Raw genomic sequence first — 14,620 nt, forward strand, 5'->3', positions numbered from 1 at the left:
GTCTCACTGGAATATCATTCCTTGGCCTATCCAAGTTTGGAGTTCAGAAAGTCAGCAAGCAGTTTTGCTTGCAATGCGGTGGTGTATTTTGACACAACAATTGCTGCTAACGCTTAGTGCTGAAGAGATGTCACAGAGAAGTATGGTGGCAAGTGATGCTGTAGAGTGATACGTCATGTGATAGCTGCTACTGAAATGAGGTTGCCCAGTAATAAGGGGGAAAGAAGACAGATGTTTTATCTGTGAGTAACATCATACCCATGAATGTTAGAAGTGAGCAAAACCTTTTGAAATGAATTGGGCAATGGACTCTCATCTCAAACTGTACCAGTGATGGCATGTTATGTGTTAAGTGTATTTGGGAGGCAGGAACTACACAAACTCATTTGCACATGCTTGTATTCCATGTGCAAGCAAGGAGGCTGGTCTTGTAAAATACTGGGCATCTCCGGATACTGAACACATCAGTTCCCATTGAGTGAGGTGCCTGATTGTCCCCTGGAATTCAGTGAGGTCTAATGGTGCATTGATGAATCTGAGAAGACACTTTGCTGCCCTGAGATGCTTTCTGCCAGGTGCTGAGTTCATGTCTTCATTTATGAAGCGGAAGACAGGGTAAAAGTTGCAGGTTTAAAACAGAGACAGAATTGCTCATTTCTGGCCCTAGATCATCATTTTCTTACATTAGAGAAGATGTCAACTAGAAACTCAGAGTCTCTCCTGAAATCCTTACTCTGGAAAAGCTACGTTTCGTTGGAGTCAGGCTTTGCTTGGGCCCTAAGTGAAGTTTGTTGCCATTAAAAATATAATATGTGTAATTCCCCAATGACTGTGGTATAATGATACCGCCTCAAAGTATAGTAAAATACCATGGTTATAGCAGATACTTGGCACAGTGAATGTGGAATCATTAATGGCTCCTTTTTGTATACATGAGACATAATCTTTGCGTGAGGGCATTTGCCTTCAGGCGCATTGGAGTCCGAAGATGCATTGCAGATGAAAACAGTGATTAACTATCAGATGCAGAGATGACGGACAGCAGAAGGAGGAAGAATATATTTTGACCACTTTTTTAAAATAGCATGAGGTTACTTGGCATCTGTTTCTTTATTTAAATATTTCCTTGTAGATTAGCAGCTTGTTGTTGCATGGAAAATGGATATGGAAATATTTGATAAATCATTCCCCAAAGCATCCGTCCACAACCTGCACGTGTTTTTTTAGATCAGCAGAAATACAATCTTCCTGATGTGTGGTGATTTTTGAAAATATAATGCACACCCGAGGATAAGTGTATAGAAGGAGGGAGAAGCACAGCAGCATGCGCTGTATATAATCAAATAAATGTTTTGGACAGCATTTACAAGGCAGCCACAGGAAGAGATGCTGCAGTTTTTTGGAATGAAGCTCAAGCTCATCAATTTAGAGGGAGACTGGAACATAGGTAACATTTAAAATAGCTGGGAACTGAAACAAAGATCGTAAATCTGTCTGCTCCACCCACTGCTTAAGAGCTGTGAGAAGAATTTAAGCATCATCCTTAAGAAGAGAGAAAATAGCAAACAAATGTTGGGTATTTTAATACCCCTGCTAATGATACCTACAATATATTCTGACACTGGTGTCTGCTGTGCCCATCAGTATATATTTTTAAAGCACACATTTCCATGGAACCTACGTGCAGGAAGAGCTCATCAAAAAAACGGATGGTATTTTATCGGGGGGGAGGGAACAATCAGAATTTTTTGGACAAAAATAAAGTCGATATTCTGAATTTTAAACATTTTGGCTTAAAAGCTGGCCAAAATACAAGATGCAACATTTTTGTGAAAATTGTAGGCCTTTATTTTGTAGTTGTTCTGGTTGATATTTCAATTAAAAATCTCATTGTAATATTTTATTTCAAATCCTTTTTTTACAACTGTACTTGCTGGTTCTCTAGCCAGCATTTCTGGTGCTTTCGCTTTGTTCTGGACTCAGCTGCCCTCAGATGTTTCCGTGCCACTCAATGAAATCTATGGGAGCCAAAGGAATGCCCCTGGGATGCAGTATGTTTAGCAATCATGCTGGAAATGATGGCCGTGGGACTGTGAAGATTGATGCAAAGTGGCTGTAATATGACTGGTTTTCTCAAAGCCTGTCTGGAGTCTATGGGTAAAGATCATAATGTTTTGGATTCAAATCTAGGAGAGTAACACCTATCTTGAGGAGCCTTCACAGACCATCACCCAAAGTGGGTATCTGAGAGCATGAGGAGAGGATGGACCAGGGAACTGAATTAGAATCTTCTGACTCTAAGGCTAGTGCCACAGTCAGTGGTCCATGACTTGTCCAAGGTTACGCAGGCAGAGTTTCTGCCTCCATTTTCCTTCTGTAATATGGGGGCAATAATACTTTCCTACCTCACAGGGGCACTCTAAGGATAAATACATCAAAAGATGTGAGGTGCCCAGATACTCTGGGGTCATATAACTATGAGCTTTAGAATGCGTGGATGTCACAACAGAGCAGCTCTTTCAATGGAAACCTGACCATCATCGCAGCAGAAGGCACTGGAGTCGTTATGGAGGGGTCCAAACTATGACGTGCCTGTTGAGTGTGGCATGCTTAAAAAATAGCAAAATTCCTGTATGTAGGGGATACTGAACAACAACAATAAAGTTAGATGGTGAAGTATGCTTTTTATTACCAGAAAAGTACAATCGACTGTAAAAAGGAAATCCTGCTGTTCCCTATGTATTGTGCTCTCCCTCGGTGACTTCCATATCAAATTTGCTCAGTTCACATGTCAGAGCAAGATTTTCCTAACTGACAGCAGTGGGAGCACAGTCTTGGAAAGCAATCTCCTTTCGACTTTTATACCTTATTCCCAATGACTGGAGAGTCAGAACTTAGCTGCCAATTTCACCCTTGATTCAGGAGACAGAAGAGTTAGACTACAATTTCCTGTTCTGCAAATAAACAGGCTCTTTGGTGGTGATGCTAGTTTAATAAACCACCACCACCCAGTTTACATCAGTAGAGAAAGTGGAATTCACTTGAAAGATACAAATGGCTCAGTTCTACCACAACAGTATCTCACATGAATTTTCCGTTGGAGTCATTCTCTCCTATGCTCTGATGATGTGGCAGGAGAATAGAGCCCAGAAAGAGCAGATATCACAGGTTCAGTAGCCAGGTGTCATTTCGTTAGTTGTTTTTTGGCTCTGGCTATTGTTTATAGGCACATTCTCTTTACACAGTATGGTTAAACAACTAATTATAAATCTGCAAAAATTGAGATCTGGATTTTGCAGAACTCCAAGTTCAGAGTTCAAATCCAGGGGCTTGGCTCAGGCGTATTGTTAATATTTTCATCTCTGGAGATCTGGGAATATAGCTGAATGAGGTGATGAACAGAAGAAGTTTGTTCATCTCATTTGGATGTCGTGGGGTGTTTTATGGTGAGTACAGTCCAGTGTGGCTGGCTGACCAGAAGAGGCCAGCATTGATGTATCAACACTTCCTTGGACTCAGGACATTAGTCTCACAAAATTCACCTTCTTAACATGGAATATCAATATTTGTTAAAAATCAGTGTGAAACGAACCAAAATAATATACTCTTTAATAAAATCAGAGCTGTAAATCTGAGTCCAATGTGAAGCTCTATAATATACGCAAAAGCGATTAATTCATCCTCTTGAAACATCAGAATTTTTCCTAAATACCTTCCTGTCCTGTTCCCTCTCCCATCACTCCCCAGTTCTCTCATGTAAATCTTCCTAGGCTTGGCAATTAGTGTTATGATTTAAGAGTTATTGATAGAAATGCAGAATAATTTACACTGTGCACAAGGAAACAGAATAGGGAAAAACTCACATAATTATGGTAAATCTGGTGTTTCAGCTCCCTTGTGGAATAGAATCATAGAATTATAGGATTGGAAGGGACCATGAGGGTCATCTAGTCCAGTCCACTGCACTCATGGCAGGACTAAGTAGTATCTAAACCAAGGAAGGAAAAACAGAAATTGCATATTAGGGGTGAGATAAATTCAGGAATATCCAAGGGGCTGTTTTTCAGAACATTGTAGAGGGTTTTATTATTATAAGAAGTTGGACTTCAGTGTATTTTGAAAGCACGAATTCATTTTAAATAATGTTACTTGAGCAATTTTAGATTGCGTAATAACATTTCCATTCATATTTATTCTTAAATATAAATAATAAATCAAATCACATGTAAGTTGTATATTTGTGAAGATCAAAGTTAAATACAAATAGAAGTTCACTGGATATATATTACTTCATAGGACCATATCATTCATTCACCAATATGATACTATCACTCTAATTTCATACTAAGCATTGGTATAAAGTAGGGCTATCAATTAATCGCAGTTAACTCAAAAAAATTAATCTTAATAAAAAAATTAATTGCGATTAATCAGTTTTAATTGCACTGTTAAGCAATAGATTACCAATTGAAATTTATTTAATATTTGTGGATGTTTTTCTACATTTTCAAATATATGGATTTCAGTTACAGCCCTAAATAGTCCCTATTGCTAGTAATTGGATTTTCCAATAATATCTGTCTAACGTGGTCTAAATAAATCAAAATAAATTGTAGTGGTTGTATTCTTCTGTAACACACATGGCTTAGTTCCTGCAGATTTGACCAAATTAAACCAGGGACAGAGTTAGGTGGAAGACACATTCATATAGTGAGGCTTGGACGGATTCTGATAAAATAAGACCTGAGCAGAATGTATGTGTCCAAAACTTAAAATTAACCTTCTCAAAGGTTCAAAGAGAAAAAAATAAAAGTTCAATTACCCTTTTTTATTTTGTTTTTTATTTTCATTCATCTCTTCAGTTCTTGGTTCTTGCTGGGTCCAAAAGTGGAAGGGACAAAATGCCCTAAGAAAAACTGTTGTCTCAGTGTGTCCAGCTTCATTGGAAGCAGGAAACATGAGTAATCTCTCATGAATTCTTGCTCCTGTGAGATTTCCAGCACAGTTTTGCAGACTGAAGAGATTCAGGTAAACATTCAAACTTTTTGAGTTAAACCCCTAAAAAAAGTCCTTTTCTTCCCTTCAAAATGTCATTCATTGCCTGATGTTTCTTTGGTGTGAATTCACTCGTGATCAAATTAGCAGACAACACCAAAGCTGAAAAATGTTGCAAAGTGTAGTCAATATTGGAGGACAGACCCAAAGCCATGGTCTATTCTACAGAGTTAGGGCAACGCAAGGCAGCTTAGATTGACCTAACTATGTTTCTACACCAAAATTTCACTCCCCCTAATGTAACTCACCCACTACACCAATTTAATAATTCCATCTCCACTAGAGGCAGAGAGTCGATGTTGAAGTAGTTAGGTCAATGTAGTGTGTGTGTGTGTAGACGCTGTGTTGCTTACATCAAGTGTAGTTGACATTTAAAAGCTGTCCCACAATACTCCACACTGACAATTTAATTGATGCAAGCATTTGGCCAGCTACCGCTCTGTCTAGACACACCCTCTAGAAGTGTACGCATCACATATAAGTGGGTTTATTTTTATCTTGGCTCTATCTGTGTATCCAACCAGCCAGATGTGTATTTCCACTGTAGTATCTGATTCTTATGGAGTATCCTTTATACTCTTCTAATATTAGAGATAATCAGAAAATGGGGGAAGGGGATTCTGCTTACAATTTTAACTTTTCATCAAAATGGAAACCCAAACGCCAACATTTTTCCAGTTTTTAGCACCCGAAACACAAGAATATTTGCCCCAAAACTTCCAGACACCAAAAATGTGGCCAAAAACTGCCCAGAGACCAAAACAATTCTGTTTTCTGATGAAATTTCAGGTTTTTGACCTGGCCAAAATATAGGAAATTCTTAGGGAAAGCTCATATTTTCCACTCAAAAATTATCTATACCATTGAAAACCCAGTTTTCCATTGGGAAGAAGGTTCAAGGGGAAATATTTGATCAAATTTATCTAAGTACTGTTTTGTCTTCATGTAATAACCAATGCTGTTTCTATAGTCAGGGTCTGGGATTAGGGCTGGGAGAGGCAGGGAAGTGGTCTGGAAGATGATCTCCATTTTTAAGAACCGGTCAAGCATGAAGCAACTTGGGATCCCTCTTTCTACACTAATGGTTCAACATGCTGCCTTATTAAATAATATTACTAGTGTCTGGGGCCATTTCTGATTAATATCATGAATAAGGGTTGCAACCCACAAGCTCATGGCTTTAAGCCCATCCAGACTAGCTGGGCCAGATTCTGCTCTCACGCGCACTGATGTAAACCAGGTATAGCTCCACTAAACTCAGTGGAATTACTCTGGTGTAAAGGTGGTGTGTATCACAGTCTGGGCATCTGTCATTCTTTTGGCTCCTACTACAACAGTCAAAAGATCTTTTAGCCATGTTGAGGTTCTTGTGCACGCCCTAAGCATTGCTGTAGGATAAGCAGAAGAGAACTTCCAGATGGCCTTTCCAATACTGGAGGGTTTCTGAGCTGTGGTCTCTAGGACTCCTCTGCTACAGGCATTGAAAAGTCATACGCTATCCTGGGTTGGTTGCCAAAGCCTGCCAATCACTACCAGAACACCTTGTTAGCCAGACAGAAGTTACACTGCAGCTTCGTTAGAAACACACAGCGATAGCTTTCCTGTGCTCTACACCACGACCTCCTCTCTTCCTTGCTTCTGATTTTCCTTGCTTCATTGGGAAGTTTCTGGGCTGCCAGAAACTCAGGACTCAGCAGGCTTATATCAGCTTAATGAATACAGAAAGGTCTTCATGCTTCCATAGCAGCCCTGACCTTGGTAATCCACTCTGGTGTTCATATTGAGCAGTCATTCCTTCCTGTGACTTGTTGTTGAACTCCACACGGTGCAGTGGCGCCTCTCAGGATACCTGCTGTGAATATCAACCATCCTTCATCTCATGTATAAATATGTGGCTATCCTGTGGCTGTTGTGGTGATGGAGCAGAGATGAACTACAGCATATTCTTTTTCAATCTGTATTACTCCATGAATAGACAAATCAAAGTGAGTTAAGGATGGAGTTTCAGCCTTCAGTTTCCATCCTCTCAGACTTCAGCTTCCATTTTTCATAACTGTTAGGTGGCTTCAGCCTGACTCTTAATGGTATTGTAAAGTTGTATCTTGGTGTATAAGTTTCTCCTTTTCAGAATTATTTTATAAAGCACCTTATTTCCCCCAACAGTTTGAAACCCCTTTGACCTCTTAAAGTGACCACCATGTGTGTAGGTATTTGGGAACATTTTTAGCAATCTCTGTGGGGCAGGGAACATATCTGTATCTATTTGTAAAATATTGTATAAATTTACAGCACTACATACATGATATCTAAGAAAAATAACGTGTGGTATTATATAACCAAGATATATAGTCAAGCTGGAAAGGCATATTGAGGTGGGTCCCACAGGGATAATTTCTGGGTCCGGTTCTATTCAATATCTTCATCAGTGATTTAGATAATGGCATAAAGAGTACAACTTATAAAGTTTGTGAATGATACCAAGCTTGGAGGGGTTGCAAGTGCTTTGGAGAACAGGATTAAAATTCAAAATGATCTGGACAAACTGAAGAGATGATCTGAAGAAAATAGGGTGAAATTCAATAAGGACAAATGAAAGGTACTCCACTTAAGAAGGAACAATCAGTTGCGCACATACAAAATGGGAAATGACTCCCAATGGAGTACCGCAGAAAGAGAACTGGAGAGTCATAGTGGACCACAAGCTAAATATGAGTTTAAAAAAAAAATGCAAACATCATTCTGGGATGTATTAGCAGAAGTGTTGTAACCAAGACATGAGAAATAATTATTCTGATCTACTCTGCACTGATTAGGCCTCAATTGGAATATTGTGTCCAATTCTGGGCACCACATTTTAGGAAAGATGTGGACAAATTGGAGAAAGTCCAGAAAAGATCAATAAAATGATTAAAGGTCTAGAAAACATGACCTGTAAGGGAATATTGAAAAAATTGGGTTTGTTCAGTCTGGAGAAGAGAAGACTGAGGGGTGTCATGATAATAGTTTTCAAGTACGTAAAAGATTGTTACAAGGAGGAGGGAGAAAAATTGTTCTCCTTTACCTCTGAGGATGGGACATGAAGCAATAGGTTTAAATTGTAGCAAGGGATATTTAGGTTGAACATTTGGAAAAACTTCATAACTGTCAGGGTGATTAAGCAATGGAATAAATTGCCTAGGAATCTAGAATCTAGAAATCTGCATCATTGGAGATTTTTTAATAACATATTAGACAAACACCTGTCAGGGGTTGTCTAGATAATCCTGCCATGGGTGCAGGGGAATGGACTAGATGACCTCTCAAGGTCCCTTCCAGTCCTGTGATTCTATGATAAGTGTTTGTGGACTGTTTAAAAGCCATGTCATTTACGTAATACCATAGATTTTAACTGCTTCTTTGGTGCCATAAAAGCTTTATTTAAAATACCAGGGTTTTTACGGTTGTCATCAGCTGTATTGGTATATATTAAGAAATGCTAAATACTCAGCTTTACTCTGCTAAGACTAATTCATGCTAATTCTGCCTGATTTTAATTTGTCATACAGTTTGGGAAAAATAATACTTTCACTTACACAGCTTCTTCCTTTTGAGGATCTCTGTGTATGTTATTAATATTAATAAAGCCTCGCAATATTCCTTTGGAGGTTTTATTTTATCTATTTTATGGAGATAGGGAGAGGTTTAGGCTGTGTCTACACTTAAAACGCTACAGCAGCACAGCTGCAGTTGCACCACTGTAGCTCTTCAGCACAGACACTTACTACAGCAACAGGAGGGGTTCTGTAGTAAACCCAAGAATACTTCCATCAACCTAGTGCAGTCTACACAGGGACTTAGGTTGGCTTAATTACCTTGCTAAGGGGTAAGGTGACCAGATGTCCTGTTTTTAAAGGCACTGTCCTGTATTTAAGCCCTCCTGCAGGTGTCCTGATTTTTCTTAAAAACTGGCTAATTGTCACATATTTTCTGTTCCTCCTCCCCTTCCCCCCCCATCAGTACTGGCAGGTCCTGCTGCTGGACAGATCCCTGCTCGCCTGCCACTCACCCACCAGCTGTGAGTGGGGGGTCTAGTGGCTGACTTTGGGAGGTGGGTGTGCAAGGCTGGTGTCAGGGAGAAGATGCAGCATTCAGGGCCAACTGCTCCCCCTGCTGGTCCATTAGTGCAACCCCACTGCGTGCCAGCTCTAGACCAGCAAGGCTCCATCCCCTGTCCCATTTCCGGCCAGCACTGGCTGTGAGCTGCGATGGCTGGTGTATTTGGGCAGGCCCCAGGCAGGGGCTGGCTACATGTCGCCTCTGTTGCCCACCCATCAGACGTTTACATGCTCCCCTTCTTGCTGTTCTCTCCCTGCTTTGCCCCTTCATGCCACCATCTCCGTTGCTCCTCCATATCTCCCCCATTGGTGCGTGTCCCCCTCTCAGCACTGTGCAGAGAACCAGCCCCTGGTCGAAGTGCTCAGCTCACCAACAGCCTGGCTGGCAGGCTCCTTCCTTCCCCCACTGCCTCTGCTCTCCTCCCCTCAGCTGAGCTCTGAAGTGGCAGGGGGCAGAGGAGGAAGTGATTTCGAGCCTGTTCAGGCCCTGCACCTTCAGGTTCCACAGCAGCCTCCTGGGCAGGGGCTTAGCACCCTCTTCACCTGTCTTCTCCTCCCAATCCCCCCTGCTCCATCCCCACCCTCCCCTGGTGAGTCACATCTCTGACCCTCACTGAAGGCCCCTGCAGTTAGGTTCTCTGGACACTTGTGCACAATGCATTGTAAGGTCTTAACCCCTTCGTGCCCATGCTGTTGCTGAGGGACAGGAGGCAGCTGGGTTATGTCAGTGGCCAGCAGCAGCCTGGACGTGTTAGCTACCTTTCGACTCTGTACGGGCAGGAAGGAGCAAGCTGTTTCCAGCTGCCCTGGGGGCGGTGGAGGGTGGAGAAGAGATAAGCTCTGCAAAGTCACAAGCTAGGTTACCTCTCCCCTCTCTCCTCCCCTCCTCCCCCCCCCCCAAGCAACTCTCATCCCTTCCCTCCCGCACAGTACCAAAATCCTGCTGCTGGCCGCATTCTGGTATGAACCCTGAGAGAAATCTGGGGACGGGGGCTATGTGACCCTGCATGACCTCCTGTCCCCTACTCCCCACCCCGTGTTGCCTCAGGAAGACACAGCGCCATGTAGCAGAAGAGGTGGGTCTGTCCTGGGGGCGCAGTCAGGCATGGAAGGCGGAGAGCGCCTCCCTTTGCCTCAGTTTATGCATTGCTCAATTGGCGATTATGATACTTACCTTCCTTTGTGAACCACTATAAGATCTGTGGATGAAAAACCACTACATAAAGGCGGTATGTCATTATTAGGCCCAAACTGAAACACAAAATCCAGAGGGGCCCCTTATCCCACGTCCGGTCCATATCTGAACTCTGTACTTTGGACCAATCTCTAATAACAATTAGAAAGATCTGGTGGGCACTAGTATTAAGTTGAGAATCCCAAAGAACATTTTGTTAGTCAGACACAGGAGCTTAAGCACAATTTGTAACTGTTTTGGAGGTTTTGTTTTTGTTTTTTAAAGAAAATTCCATTCATTTTTTTCAAATGCCAGGCTTACATCTGACATCACCACTGCTGACTGGCCATAGGGCTCTGCTGGGAATTGTAACAGGCTTCTAAAAGGAGCTCTGTGTTCATATGCAGTAATAAACTGGACCCAATGAACAACTGTAGTGTGGCTGGATTCATTTGTTTCTGTCCTTCAGGTGAAAAAGAGAAGTTATGTCTGTTCTGTGATTTGTTCCCTTAGTTTTAGCGCTGCTGGCTCCGATTTGTTCTTCAGTTACAGCCATGCAATGAGGGTGCACTAGTGTAACTGAGAACAGGATTTGGCCTGCAGTGTTAATTTATTCTTTCCTCTCATGCAGTCATTGGCATTGCTGTAAAACCTTAGTCTCCCGCCGGCCAAGCCCTTTTTGCTAACTTTGAAATATTAACTTTCCCTTTCCCCCCGGTGTCCCACCGCCCGCAAAAATATATAATTTATATAAGTTTTTGTTTGCAATTCCAAAAAAAAAAGAGAGAAAAAATATCTCTCACATCTGTGAATCATACCCTGGCTTCAGATCAATTTAGAGTCACAGTGGACCTGGAAGAGGAGGCCTAAAAGCAATATTTTCTTTCACTGATTAAGAAGGGCTGATAGAGAAGAGTCTTCTACTGCCAGAACTCTCTGTAGTCAGGAAACTGCTTCCCCACCATAAGAGTCCCACTGTACTGACACTCCTTAGTGACTGCACTGGCTAGAGATGAAGACAGTTTTTCACTCCCATACTGTTTATCCCATGCTTGGGGCAGGTGTTAAACACTGGAAGGATAAAACAGTCAATGATGACATGTTTGGGAGGAAATGGAAAATAGGTGTTGGTAATCTGTATTAAATGGTATTCATATTATTGCTGGGAGGAGAGGGGAACAGAGATGTTATGTTTCATTACAGTCTCATTTTTGCTAAATATGCCTAACATATTATCCCACAGTTTATGCATCTGTCCAAGTGAATACATGTAGGATATATCATCTGTGAAGGGTGATTAATGCTCATTCTGCGTACACAAATGGGAAATATCCATTACATACGAGCCTCATAGGTACAGGCAAGGTTTTTTCATTAGAAATGGAAAATATTACTAATTATTCATTGGTAACACATATGGAAAGAATGGGGGGTTGATTTTTCCCCTTATTATTGGCTACTAGTTATTCCTGTAGCTTATTATTTTATATATAGATCTGAAAAAAGAAATATAGATGATGCAAATAAAATATACAGTGATGGGAAGAGCAGTAATTAATTTATTTGGCAGAAAAATCTTCAAAAGAAACAAAAGAGCTCAGCTATGGATTGTAGTTTAATTTCAGTGCCCTTTGTATTTGCTTGTTATTGAGTTGATCTTTCTACTTTCCCCTTTTTAAACCCATGGTAGTTGATTTTGTAGACACACAGTAAAACTGAATTACTTGCTTGTCTGTATGTTGATCTTTGAGAGACTTCTTTGTAATCGCATTAAAAAAACCGATATACAGGTTAGAATGTCATATGTGGGGCCAGTGACCCTGCCTATTAATAAGATTGCCCAACACTTTCCATTATAAGACTTTAAACATTTAGGCTAAAATTTCCAGTGCTGGGTGTTTGCATCAGGCTAATATTTTTTTTCTTTTGGGTGGGGGGAGGTCAAGGTAAATGTCAGCCAAAATGGTTCAGCCAGTTCCAAGAATGAGGTTGGGGGAGGGAAAGCATATTTTCTGCAATGTTAAAAAAAATTCTGGTGACCTTTGCTTTGAGATGCTCTAACTCCCCCACATTTGGAGCAAGGACCTGAAATTTGGCACGAGTGTGGCCTTTGCGTCAGGGACGAACCATGTGGATGTCAATATGATGGGCACTGTTAAAAGAACATAAAGTCAAAGCACTCAAAAGTTAGGAAATACATTGACAGCCTTAATGCTGGCATTTCTTAGTTTTTGAGAGTTTGACTTTGCAAGTTTTGTGTGTGTGTGTGTGTTTATATTCACATCCCTGCACACTGACACATCCCTGCACTTATTATGGATGCTAATTCTTTCCCATTAAATCACAAATGGAAAGATGATCATGTGGTTTAAAGCATAGGACTAGGCATCAAACAACGTGGGTTCTATTTCTGCCTCTGCCAAAGATATGTTACTTAACTTCACCGTGCCTCAGTTTCCTCATCACAAAAAGGGAAATAATACTGCCTTATTTTACAGGAGGGTTACAAGGCTTAACATGAATTATTCACTCAGGTTTGTATGGTGATTTAAAACTTCACATAAAAGACACTATGGAAATGCAAAGCATTATTGGCAATTTAAAAACTGTTTTTACGTATATAAGAAGGCACCCATTATAAACATCTCTTAGATCTTTAATTATGGAGAGGAAGAGGGAAAATCAGACAACAACTCCTCTTTTTCCTTTTACTGATTTCAAAACACCATGTTCTGCTGTAGGTAACTCGTGGATGATTTTATTCTCATTTTGCTGGCAGAAGGCTTATTTCTCTTCCCTGGTTTCTAGGTTGCCCAGTGGATGGTCATCCAACTCCAAACATCACTTGGTTTTATGCTGGTCAGCCCATCAGCATGAGCCATAACATCCTGGTAGCTGGTCAGATTCTTCAGCTACTCAACATCAGTGATGGTTATCAAGGTGAATTCAGCTGCCTGGCTCAGAATGAAGCTGGCTCACTTCTGCAAAAAACATCTCTGACAATCCGAGGTAAAATAATTCTATCCTGCTGCCTTTATAAGATCTTGGCATTGCCAGGATGGTGCTGTCAACTGGCTCATCATCATTCTGGATTCCTTCATTCTGAGGCCCCAGGAAATGGCAACCAAGGGATGTTATGGTACCTTGTCCACGAAGAGTGAATTTGTAGATATGTCCAATGATTCTGGGTATCTTGGTTTTTAGAGGTCTATGCTGAGATGCATTGGACCTGATTTTCAGGGTTGTTGAGCACATACAAATCATTCTAATTTCAGCTGGACTTGTGCATACTCAACATATCTGAAAGTCAGGCCTTAGGCGTTACAAGATGGGCCGCCAATCTTAGAAGCCACCGATTTTAATAACCTAATGACAGTGTTTGTTTCTCAACCTTTTCAGGCTGAGGACCTTATCTGAAGTCCAAAAATTTTGTTACCATCTTATATTTGATATAACAATAAGAGTGAAATATGTATCAATGAGAAAAATGATCAAGCTACCTAGTGTATGTGTGTGTGTGTGTGTATGTGTGTATGTTTTCCAAGAAATTTTACAGAATACTTGACCTTGAAGAGTAAGGGTGTGCAGGAGTAGGGGAGAAAGGTTTCTTTCCTTTAAATTGTAATAATATTTTCAACATCTCGTGATCTCCCATTCCCTGAATACCTTTTATCACTCCTGTGGGGGGTCATGACCCACCAATTGAGAGAAACTGATCTGAGTCTTTTGTTATTAATACAGGTAATGGGTTTTTAATTGTAAATATGTGAATTTTGTTTTGGCAGCATCCCTTCTAGGTGCTAACAAAGAAAATTGCTTAATCTTGCTAGTTGATCTTTTAATGCGTGATTCATATATTTCCTTTCCTCTTGAAAAGACTACTTTGGGGGTAGAGATTTCCATTAAATGTAGGTTTTGATGTTAAAGTTTTAAGGATAGGTTTTTCAAAGGAAATCACGAAATATTTCTGGTGCCCCATTAATTATGTCCCTTGAAAGCACTGCATTGGAGTTTCAGCCCCATGATACCAATAGCATCTAGAACTTTGTACAGTGCATCAAAATTACCGAGTGTTTTTCTTTTGAGATTCTTGCATCTAGGAGTTAACGATAATGCAAGTGTACAATTAAAATGAAGAATGTTGATTTCTTTTCTATATTTAGATACGTTTTCTTAGAATAATATTATTTAGCACATTATACTTGAAGAAAGTGAAGCTGCATCTTCAAAGTGCTTTACAATCATCCTCTAATTAATCTGTGTGGGTGAACTATTTCATGCAGAAATTAGAAATAGG

At 40.6% G+C, this 14,620-nt stretch overlaps 1 protein-coding gene across 4 annotated transcripts in view; it reads left to right on the forward strand.

Moving 5' to 3' along the window:
* ADAMTSL1 (ADAMTS like 1) overlaps positions 1 to 14,620 on the forward strand; it is a 692,925-nt gene that overhangs the window by 659,516 nt on the left and 18,789 nt on the right. For all 4 annotated transcript variants that reach the window (XM_030566852.1, XM_030566853.1, XM_030566854.1 and 1 more), the window contains one exon: positions 13,132 to 13,332. In XM_030566852.1, the coding sequence (XP_030422712.1) occupies positions 13,132 to 13,332 (201 nt within the window). The remainder of the gene's footprint in view (positions 1 to 13,131; positions 13,333 to 14,620) is intronic.

Source organism: Gopherus evgoodei, chromosome 6 (assembly GCF_007399415.2).
Source record: "Gopherus evgoodei ecotype Sinaloan lineage chromosome 6, rGopEvg1_v1.p, whole genome shotgun sequence".
In the NCBI taxonomy this organism is placed as follows: domain Eukaryota; kingdom Metazoa; phylum Chordata; order Testudines; family Testudinidae; genus Gopherus; species Gopherus evgoodei.